This window comes from Lepidochelys kempii, chromosome 24, assembly GCF_965140285.1.
Source record: "Lepidochelys kempii isolate rLepKem1 chromosome 24, rLepKem1.hap1, whole genome shotgun sequence".
Classification (NCBI taxonomy): domain Eukaryota; kingdom Metazoa; phylum Chordata; order Testudines; family Cheloniidae; genus Lepidochelys; species Lepidochelys kempii.
Genome location: NC_136403.1, coordinates 7,860,022 through 7,877,776, shown reverse-complemented (window position 1 = coordinate 7,877,776; position 17,755 = coordinate 7,860,022). Strand labels below are relative to the sequence as shown.

General features: G+C 46.6%; 1 protein-coding gene across 1 annotated transcript in view; it reads left to right on the top strand.

The window, feature by feature from the left end:
• Positions 1–15,807, top strand: part of CDC42SE1 (CDC42 small effector 1) — a 54,919-nt gene extending 39,112 nt beyond the window's left edge. Inside the window, exons 4-5 of the mRNA XM_073323415.2 lie at positions 8,162–8,261; positions 9,885–15,807. Coding sequence (XP_073179516.1) covers positions 8,162–8,233 — 72 coding nt within the window. The 3' untranslated portion in view covers positions 8,234–8,261; positions 9,885–15,807. The remainder of the gene's footprint in view (positions 1–8,161; positions 8,262–9,884) is intronic.
• Positions 15,808–17,755: the final 1,948 nt, after the last annotated feature.

Sequence of the window (17,755 nt, the reverse complement as noted above, 5' to 3'; positions counted from 1 at the left end):
ACTCAAAACTCTGCGGAGAGGAACTTCACCCTTGGATCAGTGCTGAGCCTTTGACAGATAAGCAAAATGCTATGGGGCGCGTGTGGAACAAATGGGAAGCGAACGTGGTCTAGTGCATGAGTTCTTAACTTGGGGGTCACGACTGACCTTCTAATGCTGCAGAATCGGGGAGAGGGGAGTTCTGGCAGGGGTTCCCAGGGTGGAGACCATGTTCATGTTTAGAGGAGTGGGGGATGGCTCTGTTTTGTAGAGCACCTAGTACAACTGGGCCCTGACTGACTGGGGTCTATGTAATAGGGATAATTAATAACAGTCTGGGCAGCTGGAGGAGATCCTTGTGCCTAAGGAACAGGTCTAGATGTCCAGACACCTAGAGGCAATTCCTACCTCTGCCATGGGTTCACTTTTGTAAATCACTTGGGCTGGCGGGTTAGTCTGAGGGCTGGTCTACATGGGGACATCCAGGAATATTAATCTGAATTAACTAAAGGTGTGAATTTGAAGTGGATTAGTTAAACTGCATTAAACCCCTGTGTGAACATCCTCACTGTGAATTGAAGTGGCCTGAATTTGGTTTAGCTAAATTCACTTTCGAAGTGAATTACACTAAACCGAATTAAGGTCACTTAGTTCTGAATAACAGTGGCCTCATGGGGATTTAATGCTGTTTAAATCTACTTCAAATTCACACCTTCAGTTAATTCAGATTAATATTCCTGCATGTCCCCATGTAGACCAGCCCTAAAATTCCTTGGCATTCTGCTGCTAGGAGGCCTCCCTCACTAATGGAAAGGTGTAGCTGTTACTGCTCTTAGGCCCCCTCTAGTGGGCTGCCTGTGAACTTTATGCTTCTAAGGACTGCCTACACACCCACCTATTAAACAATAATTGACACCACACCAAGTGGATTTTTACCAGCCTATTTACATATGTAACATTAAAGACACTGTTAAGCGTATGGAAATGCCTCCTTGTGACCCGACACACCCAGGCTTGCTGCTGCCTGCCTTCCACTAGATCAATCACATGCACCAGAATCTGTTTGACTCAGCAGCTGTGTTTGGAGGCCAGGGTGAAAGCTAACACAACAGACTGTGCCCTTTCATGGGGAGGGACTCGGATCTATCCCCCCTCAATTTCTTAAAGCCTGTGGGGCTGAGGCTTCCACTGAAGGTGGGCTAAGGGACCGCAGGCAGATCTGGTCCTGAGTAAATGTTCCTAGAGGAGGGTGAGAGACTTGAGGGTTACTGGGGGGGTGATTTGGGCCATGAGGCTAAACGGCCTGAGCCAAGCAGCAGGAGGAAGAGGTGGGACACAGGGAGACTTGCAAATGAAAAACAGGTTTAAGAGAGGTAGCCGTGTTAGTCTGTATCGGTAAAAACAACGAGGAGTCTTTGTGGCACCTTAGAGACTAACAGATTTATTTGGGCATAAACTTTCATGGGATATAACAACTTCATCAGATGCAAATGAAAAACGCTGGCTGTTTGGCTGTTTTTCAGACTGGGAAGCATCTACCCCAGGCTTCTGAGTTACTGGTTTAGAGTGAAACCCTGGTCCCATGGAGGGCAGTGGAAGTTCTGCCATTAGGATCTGGATTTTGCGCTTAGTCCGATCTAACGAGTTTGTTTATTTCCATGTGTCCGGTGCCTGTGTGTGCAATACAAAGATCCAGCTAGATGGGCACCTGACCTGCCACAAGTTATATTCTCCCTCTCAAGCCATCTCATTTATCCAGCCTTCTGCAGGGGAAGCCTAAGACACTCCTGATCTCTAGAGCACCCTGCGCGGCCTCTCCATCCACCAGCGGGATCCTCCATTGGGCCAACAGGGAGAGGAAGATCCAGGGTCTAAGACCCTTCACGGAAGGCACCATTCTACCAGCCCTGTCCCATCTATACTGGGGAGGCTGTTAGCTTGAGCACCCCAGCTGATTGCAGCTGCTGGGGAAAAAGGCAGCTTCTAATGGCAGCCAGACTCCCAAACTGACGAGAGTAAATGCCCAGGAGTGTTTACCCTTGCTGCTCTCTTGAGTCTGTTCCTCTTGGCCTGGCATTCTCTCTGCCCGTATGTCTGCGCCTCTTGCAGTATTCTGGTCTGCGTTATTTAAGCAGTGGAAATCTTTACGTAAGAGCCTCCTTGTGCCCCAGCTGTTACATCCAAGTGCCCTGTGCTCTCTTCTAAAGTGCTCACTGCAATTCCCAAAGCCTGGGATTCATCAAGCGCCACAGCACGGCATCAGGGAATGTTGCCTCCCTGCAGCATGGCATGTGCCTTCGCCAGGGCAAAAACTCGCACGTACCTAAGCAGCGGCACTTAACTAAGATGTGGCTCTGGAATTTGGAGTACAATTTGCATCAGGAAGACAGATTCTCTCACATCCTTCTGGACTTTGGGGCTTCTCAGCTTTCACAGGCTTCTCTGTGGCATAAAGCCACGCACCAGGTTAGACGCTGATTCTCTGCTTTGGCAAGAAGTCCCTGCGCCGCACAGATACGGCCTCCTCGAATGGAGTAAGCACAGGAGTGGGCGTCGGGAGTCCTGGGAATCTCTGCCCTGCCACTGGCTTGAGCACTTCACCTTTCTAGCCTCCTTTTCCCTATCTGCAAGACGGAGATAACGCTCAGGTAGCAACCTATCCACTCATAGCAGAAAAATCTACAGGGGCTTTCCCAAAGAGGCGGCCCGTAAAAGTCCTTTTTCTGGTCTATCCTCACAAGCGCATGTTTGCTTTAGAATGGTAACGGCACCGAGAACAGCCGCAGTGCTCCACACCCTGTGCACGTCGCACTGACTCTGCATGGGTAGAACCAGCCACTACAGCTGCACCAGGGTGACTTCAGAGGTGTCTCCCTTCCGAACTGGGTGGTTCAAGGAAATGTAGGTGATGAGGCTTATCCCCGCTGGATCATCGGTTCAAATCCAGTCCTGGGTGGTGGCAACTGGCTGCAGGCAGCTGACTGGTAGCTCCAATGCGGATGGAGCTGGTGGCTCTAGTCAGGTCTTGGAGCACAGGCATCCCTATCACAAAACCTAGTGTCACTAGTGCTGATGGCAGCATAGGCCACGGACTGAATGGACCCCAAATTCTCAGCCTCGCAGGTCAGGACTGAGCAAGGATGGAGGGGGAAGCCATCAAGGCTGGTGTCCCTTGTTCGGTGGACACATAGGCTTCAGCCACGCTGCGAGTATGGTGTTCTTAGATCGGGCACTGTCTGCTGGAGGAGTGGTTCTGTGGGACAGCTGCCATGCTGCATTGATTCCTGCTGATCATTGTCATGGCTGTTACTGTGATGGCTGTGTAGTTTCAAGCCATGACCTGTAAAGGAGGAGAAGGGGGCATTTCCCTCCCCACCACGCTCCCCCAGCAGTAAACATTTTGCCACCAAGCTTCCTGGAGGAGGAGAGTGTCATGTTCTGAAGAGCGACACAGGAGATATTTGTTGTGACATGTTGGGTGTCCTTCCTGCAGCTGACGGGAAGTTGCTCGCAGCCTTGGTGAAATCGCTCTTGACTGTGACTTGCAAATCCTAGCAGCAGGGTGTTTAATTTGGCAGGCTAGAGGGTGAGGGAGTTTCACAACAAAGGTAATGTGATGGGTCAGCTGTAGGTTTTTTTTTTTTTTTTCTCCTCTAAATGCACTTGGACAGAGCGGGCCCGAGCAACTCTTTCTGCATGGCTGACTACTCCTTTTGTGGCTCTGGGTCTAGTTGTCCACATTCCTGAGTCCATTCAGAGTGTGGACTGGGATTCTGGACTCCTGGATTTTCTTTGCACCATTGCCACTGACTCTTCTCATTTGTTTTCTCACTTAAACAAAAACACTTCCTGGGAACCACAGCCAAGGAAGAGAGCCACAGGGCTGGGCCAACAAACAGGTATGAAGTGCTTTTCTCTGGAACCCCCCTAGGTTTTCCCATGATCAACGTACTGAGTGCACAGAAAGCAGAGTGGTTTGAGATGGGAATGGGGTAAAAGCAGGGCTCAGTGAAGTGAAGACCCTGTAGGCAATCTAGAGGATCCTCCGAGAGAGAGAGCGTGTGTGTGTGTGCGTGCGCGTAAGCTGGTGTATTCCAAGGGCATAACATTTACTCTTCAGAAGAAGCTTGGGCCTCAAGGCAATCAGACCTAGCAGAGATGGTTCAATGGGACCTTGATCATTCAGAGCAAGGAAAACTGTCCTTCAATCTGCTGAGAACTTTAACAAGGTGCTGCCCAGCACCAACTCCAGCCCATCACCCAGCTTCTACTGATTTATGGGACCCCGTGTAAAACAAAAAAGCCAGTCCTACCTGAGCAAGGATAAGGAATCCAACTACAGAGGTTCCCAGGTGGCTCTTTCCACCAGTGACTGACGTCAGCACCATTCACAGGTTCTTGGATTCTAAAGTCAGAAGAGACCACCGCAATCATCTAGTCTGACCTCCTGACCTGCACCATGCAGGAGACTGCCCTGGATTAATTCCATTTCTCCTTTGCCACTTCACGAATTTTTATGGCCAAACAACTATCCTCTTTTTGCAGCCTCTTCAGGAACTCTCTCTTATTCAACTGTCTCCATTCCTGACCGTGGGGGACCTTCCCTCTTGGTTCAGTTCACTGAAAGACAATGTTAAAGAAGGTATCCTCTGATTTCATACAGCCCCCATCCCAGTTGGTATGCTCTAGATCAGTGGTATCCAAACTTTTTTGATCGCGCACCCCTATCAGTAAAAATTTTTTGAGCACGCACCCCCAATATATAAAATTATATACATGTACTAATATACTGTGTAAATTACAAAAACATACACACAAAATAGAAATTATAAAGATGAAAATTTTTTTAAAAAAATTTAACGGTGCAAAAAACCTTTTTGCTCTCGCTAAAAAAAACAATTAATTTTAGTGAGAGCAATATGATTGAATATGCTTTATTATTTTTGAAAATCTTTGGTTTAACACTTTGTGATACAGCGGGTGCTCAGGGTGGGGTGCGGCGTCTGGGAGGGCGCTCAGGGTGGGGATGCGGGAGGAGGCTCAGGGCTGGGGCAGGCAGGAGGTGCAGAGTACTTACCTGGGGCAGCTCCTGTTTGGTGCAGGGGGTGTGCAGGTGGCTCTGCGCAGTGCAGCACCACCCCCATGGCCACAATTGTGGGAGCTGCGATTCCCCGGGGCCCTGGCCTGCAGCTCTAAAGCCCCTTTCAGAATGTGGCCCGGAGGACTCGGGAGAAGCAGGGGCAGCTGTGCAGCCAGCAGCTGGAAAGAAGCAGCGCTTTCCCCCTCAGGGCTGTCCAAGTCCCTTAGCATCTTGCAGAAGCAGCCCCAGGGAAGCCAGAGGCCAAAGCTTGGGAAGCGTTGGGTATGGGCTGTGCAAAGGCAGATGTGCTGGCCAGAAGATAACTGGGCCTGATCTTTATTCTCGGGTATGCGGTGGTGGGGAGGGTGGTGGAGTTGTGGGAACTGGGCTTGGAGGGTCTGAGCGTAACTAATGAACCCTAAGACTGGGGATTAACTGGGCATGTTTGTTTTTATGATCAAATGGTTTCACTTGGGGAAAGTGATAGAATAGGTCCACCTGCAAGAAAGGCCACAGTTAAGGCCGTGCTGGGACTGGGAGGAGGCAGCTAACCCACGGATTCGGCTGGAGCCAGTATAATCTTGTTTTGCAGCAAGGCGGAGACGTGCTGCAAACACAAATGTGGTCAAAGTTAACTCAGCAGATTGGCACATGCTCTGCCCAGGCTTATAAGGTGCTGCCTTACATTCTCTTAGTTGGAGTTCTGCTGGGATCTGATCCTGCCAGGCGCTCTGCGCTTCCCCTATGGCTCAGAGTGCCCTCACCTCCCATGAGAAGGGAAGGTGCTCGGCAGCTAGCCGAGGGGGCAGCTAGGGTGGGGGCAGCAGTTACATAACTCCTTTTTCCTCTTGCAAGTGTCAGGTCAGCCTGAGGACGAGTTGTATTTTGCCAGGTTGCTCCTGCCCAGTTCATTAAACCTGCTTAACTCCAAGGGTGGGGCCTGGAAGCATAGAGAGAGAAAGTCTCCTTGGGATCCAGCCTGCCCTTGCCAGGCATGCAGACAGTGTGCGCTGAAAAAGGGTGGTGAATGATGGCAGTGAACTCACTCGGAACGTAGTGCAGCCGGCACTAAAAATCCTAGGGTCTTTTTGCAAGTGACCTTCATGCTGGAGTTTCCTTCTAGAGGAACCAAAGTTTTTGGGCTTTTTCGGTCAATGGCTTTGCACTGATGCTAATCATTTATCTTCACGTGGTGCTTCCCTAGCTGATGATTTCAATGCGCTTTACAAACAGGAATGAACGACTGTCTCCAATCCCCTCAGCTGCGAGGAGGGTCTGTGGTGACCAGTTCCCTCCCGCCTCCCCTTATCGATGGGCTACAGAGAGGAAGTGACTTGCCGCATTCACACATTTGTAGAGTTCGGAGTCAGGACTCCTGAGTTCCATTCCCGGGCCCAGCTGCTCTGATCACTAGATGTTGCTCCCTCCCAGACCTGGGAATGGAACCCAGGAGTCCTGATGGCTAGTTCTGTCTGCTGTGGTCATTGGTTCTCCTGAAATGTGCGGAAATGTTAATGCTGAACAAAGTTGGTTAGCCTGCTAACAATCTCTTTTGGGGTCTATGACCATGACCCAGGGTTAATGGTGCTTATATGGCTCCCTTGCAGCTGAAGAAACAAAGCCAGGCAGGTACATCTTGAAGGTATTAAAGGAATATCACAGGCTCTGCAATAAGTTGGATGGCATCTCCTTGTTCAGCACTTATTCTCTAAGATCCACCAGCATAAAACATAAGCAACATCTCAGCTGGCTGAGCTTAATGAGCAGCTGCCTGAATTTTGAGGGGAGAGAAGTGGCAGGAGACACAAAACTAGGATGCAGGAGGAGAAGAGATGAGATGAATCCAACACCACCACATTAAGCTAGGTGGAGGGTAAGGAGAAACTGCCTCACTAGAGTGCCCTCTCTTTCTCCCATCAGACTCCCAAGAGAGGGGTGCAGGTGGGTTGGGATATTGGGCTTTAAAATCGCATCCTCCTGATATACCATCTCACCTTCCACCCTTAAACCTGATTTAAGTGGACACTATCTGCAGAAATGCTTTCCGGTCCCAGCAGCACCCAGGTGGCGTGCTAAAAAAGAGCCCCAGCCAGCCCTGCCCTGGCAGGTGGGAAAAGTCAGACAGGAACTGGACCAGGCGCTGAGCACAGAAGGGGCAGGAAACAAACAGCCAGTGTCTCTTCTCCCCCATAACTAGGTAGCAAAGATCCTCCGATTGAGCAGACAGCCTCGGTGCTTGTAGTGAGCCATGTGTTAGAGTGGCTGCCAGATCCAGGGTTCTCTTGATGCAGTGGCAGGGTGGGAAATGACACATGCAACCGGGCAGAGAAGCCATCTGGCATGTAGGGCAGGATAGGAACCAGAGAGGGCATATCTGAGATCCCACAGAGGCAGAGAACCCCTCTGCGGAAAGCCAGCTATGGCCTTGCTAAAGACACCCCACCACCTCCGAGCTCCATGAGTAGGGCTCCTCTGTGTCCTTTGCATTCTTGCCCAGATGAGGGAAACTCCCAGTGGGAGAAGGGATGCAGATTTTTCCCTTTATGCTCCTCTCCACCATGAAGGGCTTGGAAGCAAACTCTCTGGTGCTGCCCATCTTCCACCTTGTCAGGTAAGGCAGCACTATCTATCCCCCATCTTTGTGCCAAGCAAAAGTCACTTAGCCAAGATCACACAGCAAATCAGTGGCAGAACTGAGGCTAGAACCCAGGAATCTGGACTCACAATGCCTCTTGCTCTAACCACGGGACCACACTTCTCTCACAGAGTTTGGTATGAAACCCAGGAGTTGTAACTCTAAGCTCCTGCCTCTCAACTAGCCTACATGCCCTGCTGTAGCCTGAAGGAAGGAATTCAGGAGTTCTAACTTGCAGAACTCTGCTCAAACCACTCTATGGCAGCTTTGTCAGGCGACCAAAAACACATTCTCAGTAGATGCTGGTTGATTTCAGTGCAGCTCTTTCTAATCCATGCGCAGTACAGCTTGGTAGCAGTTCTTAGCTAGGCCGTCACTAACACAAATGTTCTACCCCTTTGCACAAAAATATCCTAGAGGCGCAGTTTTAAATGACCATGTTTTAAGCGTGCGTGCTCTCTCTGCAGACAGGCGCTGTTCAAGAGATGAGATCCAAAGGCGGACGGGAGAGACAATGGAGTAGCTCCAGAGTTTTGTAGCTCTAGCAGTGGAGTGTAGCAACAGAGTGTAAGTACCTTGCTATCTCTGTGAATTTTGGAAGAGGAAATGTCCCCTTCTGCATGATGACTGCACAGAACATACTATCTCAATCAATTAATCTGATTAGGTCCAGATGTAAAATCAGTCAGCCGCTGCACTGATCACTTTTCCGTTTACTGCTAGTAGGCATTACACACTGAGGTCCGGTAGGTTTCACATTAGGGCTGGGGTTTGAGGCCTGAATCTCACTGAAATCCCAGCCTTGGAACCTGTAGGTTGAGGCTTTCCAAATGCCCAGTGATCTTGGATGCCTTAATTTTTGGCTGTCCAACTTGAGGCACTCTAAGGGTATGTCTACATCGCACAGTTAGCCCAAGTCTGCAGGACCTGGGCTTGCAGACTCGGTGCTTCCAAGCCCGTAATTGAGCGTCCCCACTGCACTGTAAACCTGGGCTTACAATTCCTGGACCCAGGTCTCACAGCCGTGTTTAATGTGTCCATATTGCACTACGCAGACCTTCTAACTCGAGTCTGCAGCTTGAGCTGACCTGAGTCACATTGGGACTCTGGCTCTAACCCACCTTCCTTGGCAGAGTCCTAATACCTGGATCCTGAGTGCTGGCTGACCCAAGTCAGACTAATTTGGGAGTGGATTGCGTGGAGGGCAGGTTGGGCTCAAACCCAAGTCAGAGGCCAGGCTGAGTGTGCAGTGTAGATATACCCTAAAGGGGGTGTGGCTGTTCAGAATCTGCGGGACCCTCACCTTCTAAAAGTAAAATGGGCACCTTCGTAGTATCTCAAGTTGGGCTGGGTACTTCTGAAAAGCTTGGCCTTAAAATATAATCCTCCCCCAGCTCCATCCTAATCATTTCATATGATTACTCCAGCAGTCCGATCTCCAGATGAACAGAGAAAGCACATCCCTACAAACTGCTTAGATCATAATATAAAGCTGGGGGGAAAATAAAAGACCAAACCATATGCCACCTCCTAAGTTCCTTTCTTATAGGGGGTGAAATTCATCCCTCTGCTGAAAATCAGCACAAGGCCCCAGGCACCGCTCCAGTCAGCAATTCCCAAACTTTTGGAAGCTGAAATCTTGCCCCTTCAGTAACCGAATCAAACACACACTCTTCCCTATCTGTACCCCACCCTCAGCTGGCGTTAAAGGCAGATATAACTTAATACAGACATCTGTTTCCCCAAGTCTAGTCTCGGGCATGTCCCGTGCTCCTTCTCCTTTCTTACATGTTTTGAACAGTGAAATAGTTAATGACATTGCCATCTGGAGTATCTTCCTTGGCGTCCGAGTTAGCACCAGCACAGACAAATCTGAGAGAGCATTTCCAGCTCTCTGCAAACTCAGGCAGACAGATGCTTTGGTCACCTTTAGAAAGTTTGCTTCTCAAGCATAAACGCTAGAGATGTCCGCTTTCATTTTTAGAGACGGCCACTGTAACTGATAAGCCTGTCCATGCTCCCTGGCTAGTCCTTTGTGTCTTCACCGACTCTAGGGGCAGCTCAGATTCTGGGCAAGATTGTTTAAGTGGTGCATAAACCCTTGTGCTGACCTTCTGCACAGGGATGCAATTCACTCTTCTTCTCTGCCACCACATTTTAACTCTTGCTTTAATCTGTTTCACTTTGCAGGTTCCAGGCTACATCAACAGCCCACACTTGAATTGCCTGTCCGCCAGACAGGCGGAAATACAAATATTTAGCGCTTTATTCACTCAATAACTTATGCAAACTGATCTCAAACTTTGATTTTTTTTACATGTTTTCTCAGCATCTAATAAGTTTCATTGAAAGTGCAATGTGGGGTTTTTTCTTTTTTTTTTTTAATACTGAAAGCTCCGCTCCTAATGGCTTCCCCCCCCCCCCCCCGTGTGAATCCCAGAAGCTTGTGTTTTGTGGTTGTTGGTTTTTTTTCAGAGCCCTCTAACTCTATTCATGACTATAAGCACAAAAATAACAGCCAAACACCAGTCTATTCAACAGTTTTTCAGCGCTGCCGTGAAGAATCAAAAATCAGCCCATGAAACTGTCAAAGCATCGCTTGGTCCCACCTTCAGTGGGAGGGGAAAGGACACTGCTAAAACATGTGCTGGTCTTCAAGCTATACGATTTCCTCTTTGGAATTTGAACCAATTTAGGGGCTGATGATCAGGATCGCTGTCAGAGCAAAACACTCGTTTAACACCAATGTGTTCGGCTTAACTGGTTTTTAATAGAACGAGAAAATATTCATGTCCGTGGCTCTACACAACTTAATTAGCCGAGCTTTAAGATGGGAATATTCGTGAGCAATAGAGGGTCTAGCTGTTCGAGAGCGGAACTTCCGAGTGCTAGTCCTGCCTCTGACTTAGATTCCTCTTGCAGCTTGGTCTTAAGTGCTTTCCCGAGTCAAGGCCTTAGGCCTACGTTTTAAAAGGTCTCCACCAATTTTGGGTGCCCAACTTGGAGGCTGATTTTCACAAGTGCCAAGCTTCTGAAGTTCGGGGACGTGACCCAGCTGAAAATCAGGCTCTTGATGTCGCAGGTTGAACACCCAAAGTTAGTAGACTATTTTCAAAAGGGTGGCCTCCCTGCCTCAGTTTCCCCAGCTCATAATAACGTGCCTACCTCACAGGGATGTTGTGAGGATTAGCATTCTGCAAAGAGCTGTCTGTGCTATATAACAGGACTTTTAGAAGGAATGGATTTACCCAGTGATCTCGATACTTCTTCAGGTGCACAATGAAATGCCCAACACCGCAATCAACGGCGTACTTAGGAGGACATATTAATGGCCAATATCTTCAGAACTGAATAGTGATTTTCAGGGCCTCAGTTTGGAGACACCTTAATGTGGCTTGATTTTCAGAAAGTGAGGTGCGCCTCTGAAAAACAGCCCCTTTAAAATCCCAAGTCACTTTTGAACAACTTTGGCCTGCGGCTTTAAGACCTGTCTCATGCAGTGTGTGGAACAGGTTTCTGTGACGAGACCAGTCCTGTAAGAGGTGATGCGTGTAAACTACAGTCATGGTTGAAAGGGGATCTTCCTCCATATTTCTGTTAGAGATGCCAGTGTGGTACAAACACACACATACGTGGGTTTTTTGTTTCCGTTTTAAGACGGAAAGCTAATTTAGAAGTCCTCAGCTATATCTTGTCTATTTCCACAGTATTAGAACAGTACTGCCAATAGCCCCGGAGACAAACCCCTAAAGGTGAATCGCCTAGCGATGATTCAGTATCCCCCCGCAAACACGTCTGAAGAATTACGGTTACTACCTCTTTCTGATTGAGTTGTCCTCCAGGAGAGAGCATCCGTCTTCACGAAACTCTACCTGCAATATGTTTCCTCTAAAGTGTACCCATGCCAGCAGGAACTGATCCCATCCAAAGTCACTGTGGATACAGTCAGAATTGTTCTCTTAAGGCCCAGTCCAAAGCCTGTTGATGAACAGAATACCTTGGCTTCAAGGAGCTATGGAGCAGGCTTTTAATAATGTGACCATAAAGTTTTCAATAATGAGAAGTGGGGGCCCAAAGGATAAGGCACACACCGCCTGCTGCAACAATTCCAACACATCCACAGCCAAGGGGAATAAGGCTGCTTTGACAGCAACTCGCTCTAAGTGAAATATGCTCTGGGAATTGAAAAGTCTCTTCAAAGTGTTCGTCTCTGAATCTCTCCCCTACATTCACCTTTGAAACTAGTCCCCTGGTACATTCCCCAGAAGAGCAAGCAGCTGATTTGTCTTTCATCTATGGGGGGCATTGCTCCCCATTACCTCTGGCTTACAGGCAATGGGCCCAATTCATCTCTTTACTGGAGTAACTCCCACTGAGCTCAGTGCAATAACCCTTGATTTATGACCATACACGTGAGAGCAGGAGCTGCCCAGGGTGTAAGCGGGCAGAGCATTTGGTCAATAGCTGTACAAAGCAGGACATTGGCCATAAGGGGAAGGACTAAATCTTGGAACAGCAAATGAATCATTGGGGCCTGACTGGATATGCAGCTAACTGTCACTACAGCTCTGCTTCAGGATTCCTATCAATGAGTGTGGCAGTAAGTTATTGATACAGTGGACGAGAGCTGCTATGGTTTGGTACAGAGTATAAACATCAGCGTGGTTTACCAAGTGGCTTGGATTGAGAGCACGATAACTGAGAAGTAGCCAAGGACTGCAGAGCTTGCTAGCCTCCCCTTTTAAACAGCCTTGTTTTGTGAAGGGCCAGACGGCTTGTGGGACCTGGTAGTGGGATACGGAGCTTCTTAAATTCTAGGCTGCTCCTACAAATTCAGCCCATGTCAGTAGCCATGGAAAGCTATTGTTAGCTATCTAACAGCTGTTTGGTGAGTCTCTGCCCCAGTGACACACACTGCTATTACGATTTCTGGTAGTCTCTAAGGCAAGGCGCAGGTTTGGATGCGCTACGGCAACTGGATTCCCCTCTGGAGCAGAGTGAAAGACACTAGCTGGGCTATGTGTTGTGGGAAGCTTGCCTTGCTGTTGTCCCAGTGGGAGGGAAGATGTTGGTCTCCAAAGGTCCCAATCTGGTGCCTTTTTATCAGCATTAAATTCACCCCAAAATTAGGAAAAATAATCTAAGTTTGTGTTGGGAACTGTAGGCGCTCCTAGTTGTTTCATATTTGTATGTCCCAACATGCTTGTGAGTTAGTAAATTGCAACCACACCTCTTTGTGTATTGTTGCTTAGCTATATACATGCACACTCTGGTCAAAGGTGAGAAGGAAACTCTGTATTGCATTCTCTGTTTTTTTGCTTCATGTGCTACGCTCTTTTTCACCAGTTTCTGAAAAGTTTTAGGCCTGATTTGCATTGACAGCAGAAGATATTCTGGATGAAGCTTTGAAAGCTGACCTATGGAGATAAATCAGTTCTTCTGCAGAAAGCTAGTCCGTGCTCTTCCACTGATTTTCCTCCTGTACTGTGTTGTTCTCCTTGGTATTTTATAAATGAACTGCAGATGCTGATTCAGTTTTTCCAAAACCTGAAACTAAAACTTTTGTGCTATCCTGAGGGAGGGTGTCTTTAGAACTGCCAAATGCATTTGTTGACATGGAACAGATTGTCGAAATGGAGATGCTGCCATCCTTTCTATGAGCACATACTGAGGCGAGGTGGGGAGGGGTTAAAATGGTTTGCCCTGAACTGGAGTCTGTCTGATGTACGGTTAAGATCCTGACAGTCTCTGCATTTTTTTTTTTATTTTTTTTAGTCCTGTTTGTACATTGAAAGCTAGAAACTTACATAAAGCTACTGTTTAGCTGAGGCTCTGAAAGCCTGTTGCAAAAGCATCTCGTTTGCCTGCTAGTGTTCCTACAAAGTGAAGGGGCATTATTGGTCAGCATGCCAGGTTCCAGTCAGAGGAACAAGCACTCTTCTTTTAGATTTGTGGAAATGCAGAGTGCCTCCATCTAACTCGGTGTAAAATCCAGAATAATACTGATGACAACACTGGATTTACACTACTTTAAATGAGGGCAGAACCTGGCCTTGAATTGGTGACATTTCACACAACGGAGTAGGAAACACACCATTTTGTTTGTTGCAAAAGGCACATCTATTTTTGCAAGCTTTTAGAAGATTTTAACTGCCAGTTACAACCTAATCTCGATCACTCACACAGCTGCAGATCTGGCATCTGACTCTAGAAGAGTTGCTCCAGGTATACCCCGCTGATAGAAATCAAATCTGGCCCTGTGACTTTTTAAAAAATCACTGTCGGGTTAAATCATATTTTAAAACCTCACAACATGAATTTCTGTATTGTTAGATGATTGTAACTGGAAAAAAAATTAAAAGTCAAGTTCACGTTTCACTATTTATGTAGTTTTGATTACTTTGTATGTTTCTCTCAGCTTTGACAGTGAAAATAGGTCATTTTCCCCTTTTAGTTTCTAGTCCGTTTCAGTTTTATGTTCACCCCCACTAGCGGAACACTGCAGTGTACTGCAACCCAACTACTGCAGGGGGATGTAACGTTTGTGTGGTGGTTTTTGTTTTTTAATTGTTTCCATTTTTTAAATTTTTTTTTCTATCTACAGGTGGATATTGGTTTTTAAAAGCTTATTTTTAAACAAAACCTGAGTTTTGGATCCCAATTTGACCTGACAAGTCACTATTAAATGAAAATCATCCCCTCCCTACCAACCTCTCTGGTCCATGGTATCCGGGCAAAACCCTTTCTTACCATGCTCCGCATGTCTGTTTGCGTTGAGAAACAAAGTAAGGACCAATATTCTGCAGTCTTTAAGCGAACCAAACTTCCCATTGACATTAACAAGCACTCCGCTCTTACTGGAGTCAAGGGCCAAGTGTGATATGCTCATTTTAAGGCCCTGATCCTGCCCCATTGAAGTCAATGGGAGTCTTGCCACTGAGAACAAGCTTTAGCACTAAAAGCCTGAAGCCACAAGAGGCAGGAGGGGCCTCACTCTCTGTTGTCCTGCATATTGTACACTCATTTACATGAATGCAAATATTGCCAGAATAGCAGTGACTTTACATGCTTTAAATAACTGCACATGGTGCAGGATGATGGAGAATGACAAGGACATTTCTTCACACATGAGTAGGAGGCAGCAAGGCACCTGTACTTGTGCATTTATAAATCCTCAAGAGTTTCCCAATGAGCAGAAGCAATTGGGCAAATCAAATGGAAAAGAGAGATCTGGAACAGTCTTAGGCAGAGACCAGAATCCCTGTGGATAAAATAATCCTGAAAAACAACTCTCTCATTCAATGCTGCAGAAGCCTGATGGCTTTCTCTGCTCTGCTAAATCCTCTCTTTGCTGAAAGAGTTCTGGAGAACTCTTTTACTTCCTGGCTGTTTTGGAGAACTAGGTCCTGGACCTCCATCACTTGAGCGCCTCAAATTCCCATGGAAGTTTGCGGTGTGCAAGAAATGGAGGATCTGTGGATATTTTTTTTAATTTTTTTTTTTTAAGCCACAAGCAAAAAAATGGCAGAATGGGTAAGAAGGAGGGATGCTTTGCTGAATGAACTTACTCAGCTATCATACATTTGGAAAAGATCAACTGTTGGCAAAGAGGAGAAAAAAAAAAAGCACAGGCTTTATCACAAGAATCTGGCTCAGTTTTCCAATAACTTGATTTTTAAATAAGTAAGTTGATGATGTAAAATTCTAGCTCCTGCACAAACTATGGATTTCACAGCTGGCCTGTTGAAAACAATCACTCTGATAGAATAGCTGGGCTATTCTGATGTTACCTAAAAAAAAAACTTTTTTTTTAAAGCAAGAAATGCATTGCATATGAAAAGGTATCACGGCTAAAGAAACTGAGCACTGGGAAGCCATAGCGATAGCTATTCGGTGGATCCCTCTTACAATAAATCCAAATACACTGAAATGTATTTATCATAATCTCTGCTGTACTGAGACACTGTTGTAGAAAATTTACAATTTTATATTCTTCTGTGCAAAAGGATTTTGTGGAACAGTTGTACAGAAATAGCCTTCTTTCTCTTTTACACACCTTAACTTTTCCTACACAGTGTGTGTTTGTTTGAAAATAAAATAAAAGTTAAAGATTTTTGTCTGACTGCTTGTATGAAAAGAGACTATCCTGTTTTGTGAAGTGGAAGGTTGGACTGTCCCTCTGTGTCCTTCCCCCCCCCCCCCGCCCCTTTACAAATAAACTTTAACTTCTGTTCCATAATTTTCAGTTCCTACTATTAAATATTTATACAGAACATAAGATGCTCAGGTGGATGAAAAAGGTGACATTCTCATTCATGAAAGAGTCATCATCTCAGCTTCCCCTACCTGCTCCCCACTGCAGATTGACCTACAAACTAATTGGTCTGGTAAATCTAAATTAAATCAAGGACTGGCATAGGCTTTCTACAAGGAATAAAAGCTGTAAAAGGGAGTTATGCTAGGCAGGGTAGCCTTCTAGACCAGAGCAAATACAGTAGAACCTCAGAGTTACAAACTCCTTGGGAATGGAGGTAAGAAAAATGCTGCTTTCCCTTTATTTATTTTTAGTAGTTTACATTTAACACAGTACTGTACTGTATTTATTTCTTTTTTCGTCTCTGCTGCTGCCTGATTGCATACTTCCAATTCCAAACGAGGGGTGTGATTGACTGGTCAGTTTGTAACTCTGAGATTCTACTGCAGAACGAGCCTGAAGACCTCCCCCTGCTCATTTCCTGTTATTGGTTTAGTAGTGGAACCCATTAACCCTGCTAACAATATAAAACCAGAATTTCTATCCACAAGAAGGCTCAATGCCTGTTGCTGAGCGACAACCCAACAGTTCCTAAGTGAGTTGTTCCAATGGTGAAATACCCACCGTGTTAGAAATTTGCAATTTATTTCTAGTCTGATACAGAATGGGATTTCTTTAGGTGATAAATGGAGCAGCATGTTGCTAATTCCCTTGACTTTCTACCTAAGGCAGTTGCATCAGCTATGGAGGTGGGTAGGGAATCAGATTAATAAATATAAGTGCCACAAAATAACATCTAGACCTTCAAACCATTTTGTTCTCTTCCTGGCAGTAAACATTTCCTGCTTTATCATACTAGCATCCATTTCCTCTGTTGGATTTTTGAAAGATCTGATCTATCAAGCAACACACATTTGCATGCAATGTTTTTTAAACAAATATGCCCAAAAGTCTAGTACCATTGGCTGTGAATTACAGGAGCTGATTAAATGCGTGCAGTTAATGGACTCCCTAAACTCTTTACACCAGCTAAAATTTTAGTAAAATCAAGGTGAGGTCAGAATTAGGCCCTTGATCTATTAAGAGGGGTTATCACAAACATTTTAATCCTGTGCCAATTTCAACTGTGCTTTCTCTTTACTTTGGTGGAAAATAGGTCTGGACTATTAACACTTTACTAACAACAATGATACCAGCATGCTTGCAACTTAAAGTGACAATGTTCAAGTTGGGGAGCTCCAAAATTTGGCCTGTTGCCCTGTACTTAAAGTCGACACCAAGAACTCATGCGCAGCCCTACAATAATGCTTCCATTGGTGGTTCTGCATTGTGTTGGTGCAGGGGTGGCCAACCTGAGCTTGAGAAGGAGCCAGAATTTACCAATGTACATTACCAAAGAGCCACAGTAATACGTCAGCAGCCCTGCCGATCAGTGCCTCCCCCTCCATCCCTGCATCTCCAGATCAGCTGTTTTGTGGCTGCAGGAGGCTGGGGGAGGTAAAAGAGTGAGGGCATGGCAGGCTCAGGGGAGAGGGTGGGAAGGGGTGGAGTGGAGGCAGGGCCTGTGGCAGAGCCAGGGCTTGAGCAGTGAGCACCCCCCAGCACATTGGAAAGTTAGAGCCTGTAGCTCCAGCCCCAGCGTAGGTGCCTAGACAAGGAGCCGCATATTAACTTCAGAAGAGCCACCCCTGTGTTGGTGCGAGTGGCAGTAACTCCACTGTGTTTAAGTAACAACCCTTTTCTTTTTAAAGCTATAAAAGCCGAGATCAGTCTATTACTAGCTGTTATGTTCGCTACAGGCAAAATC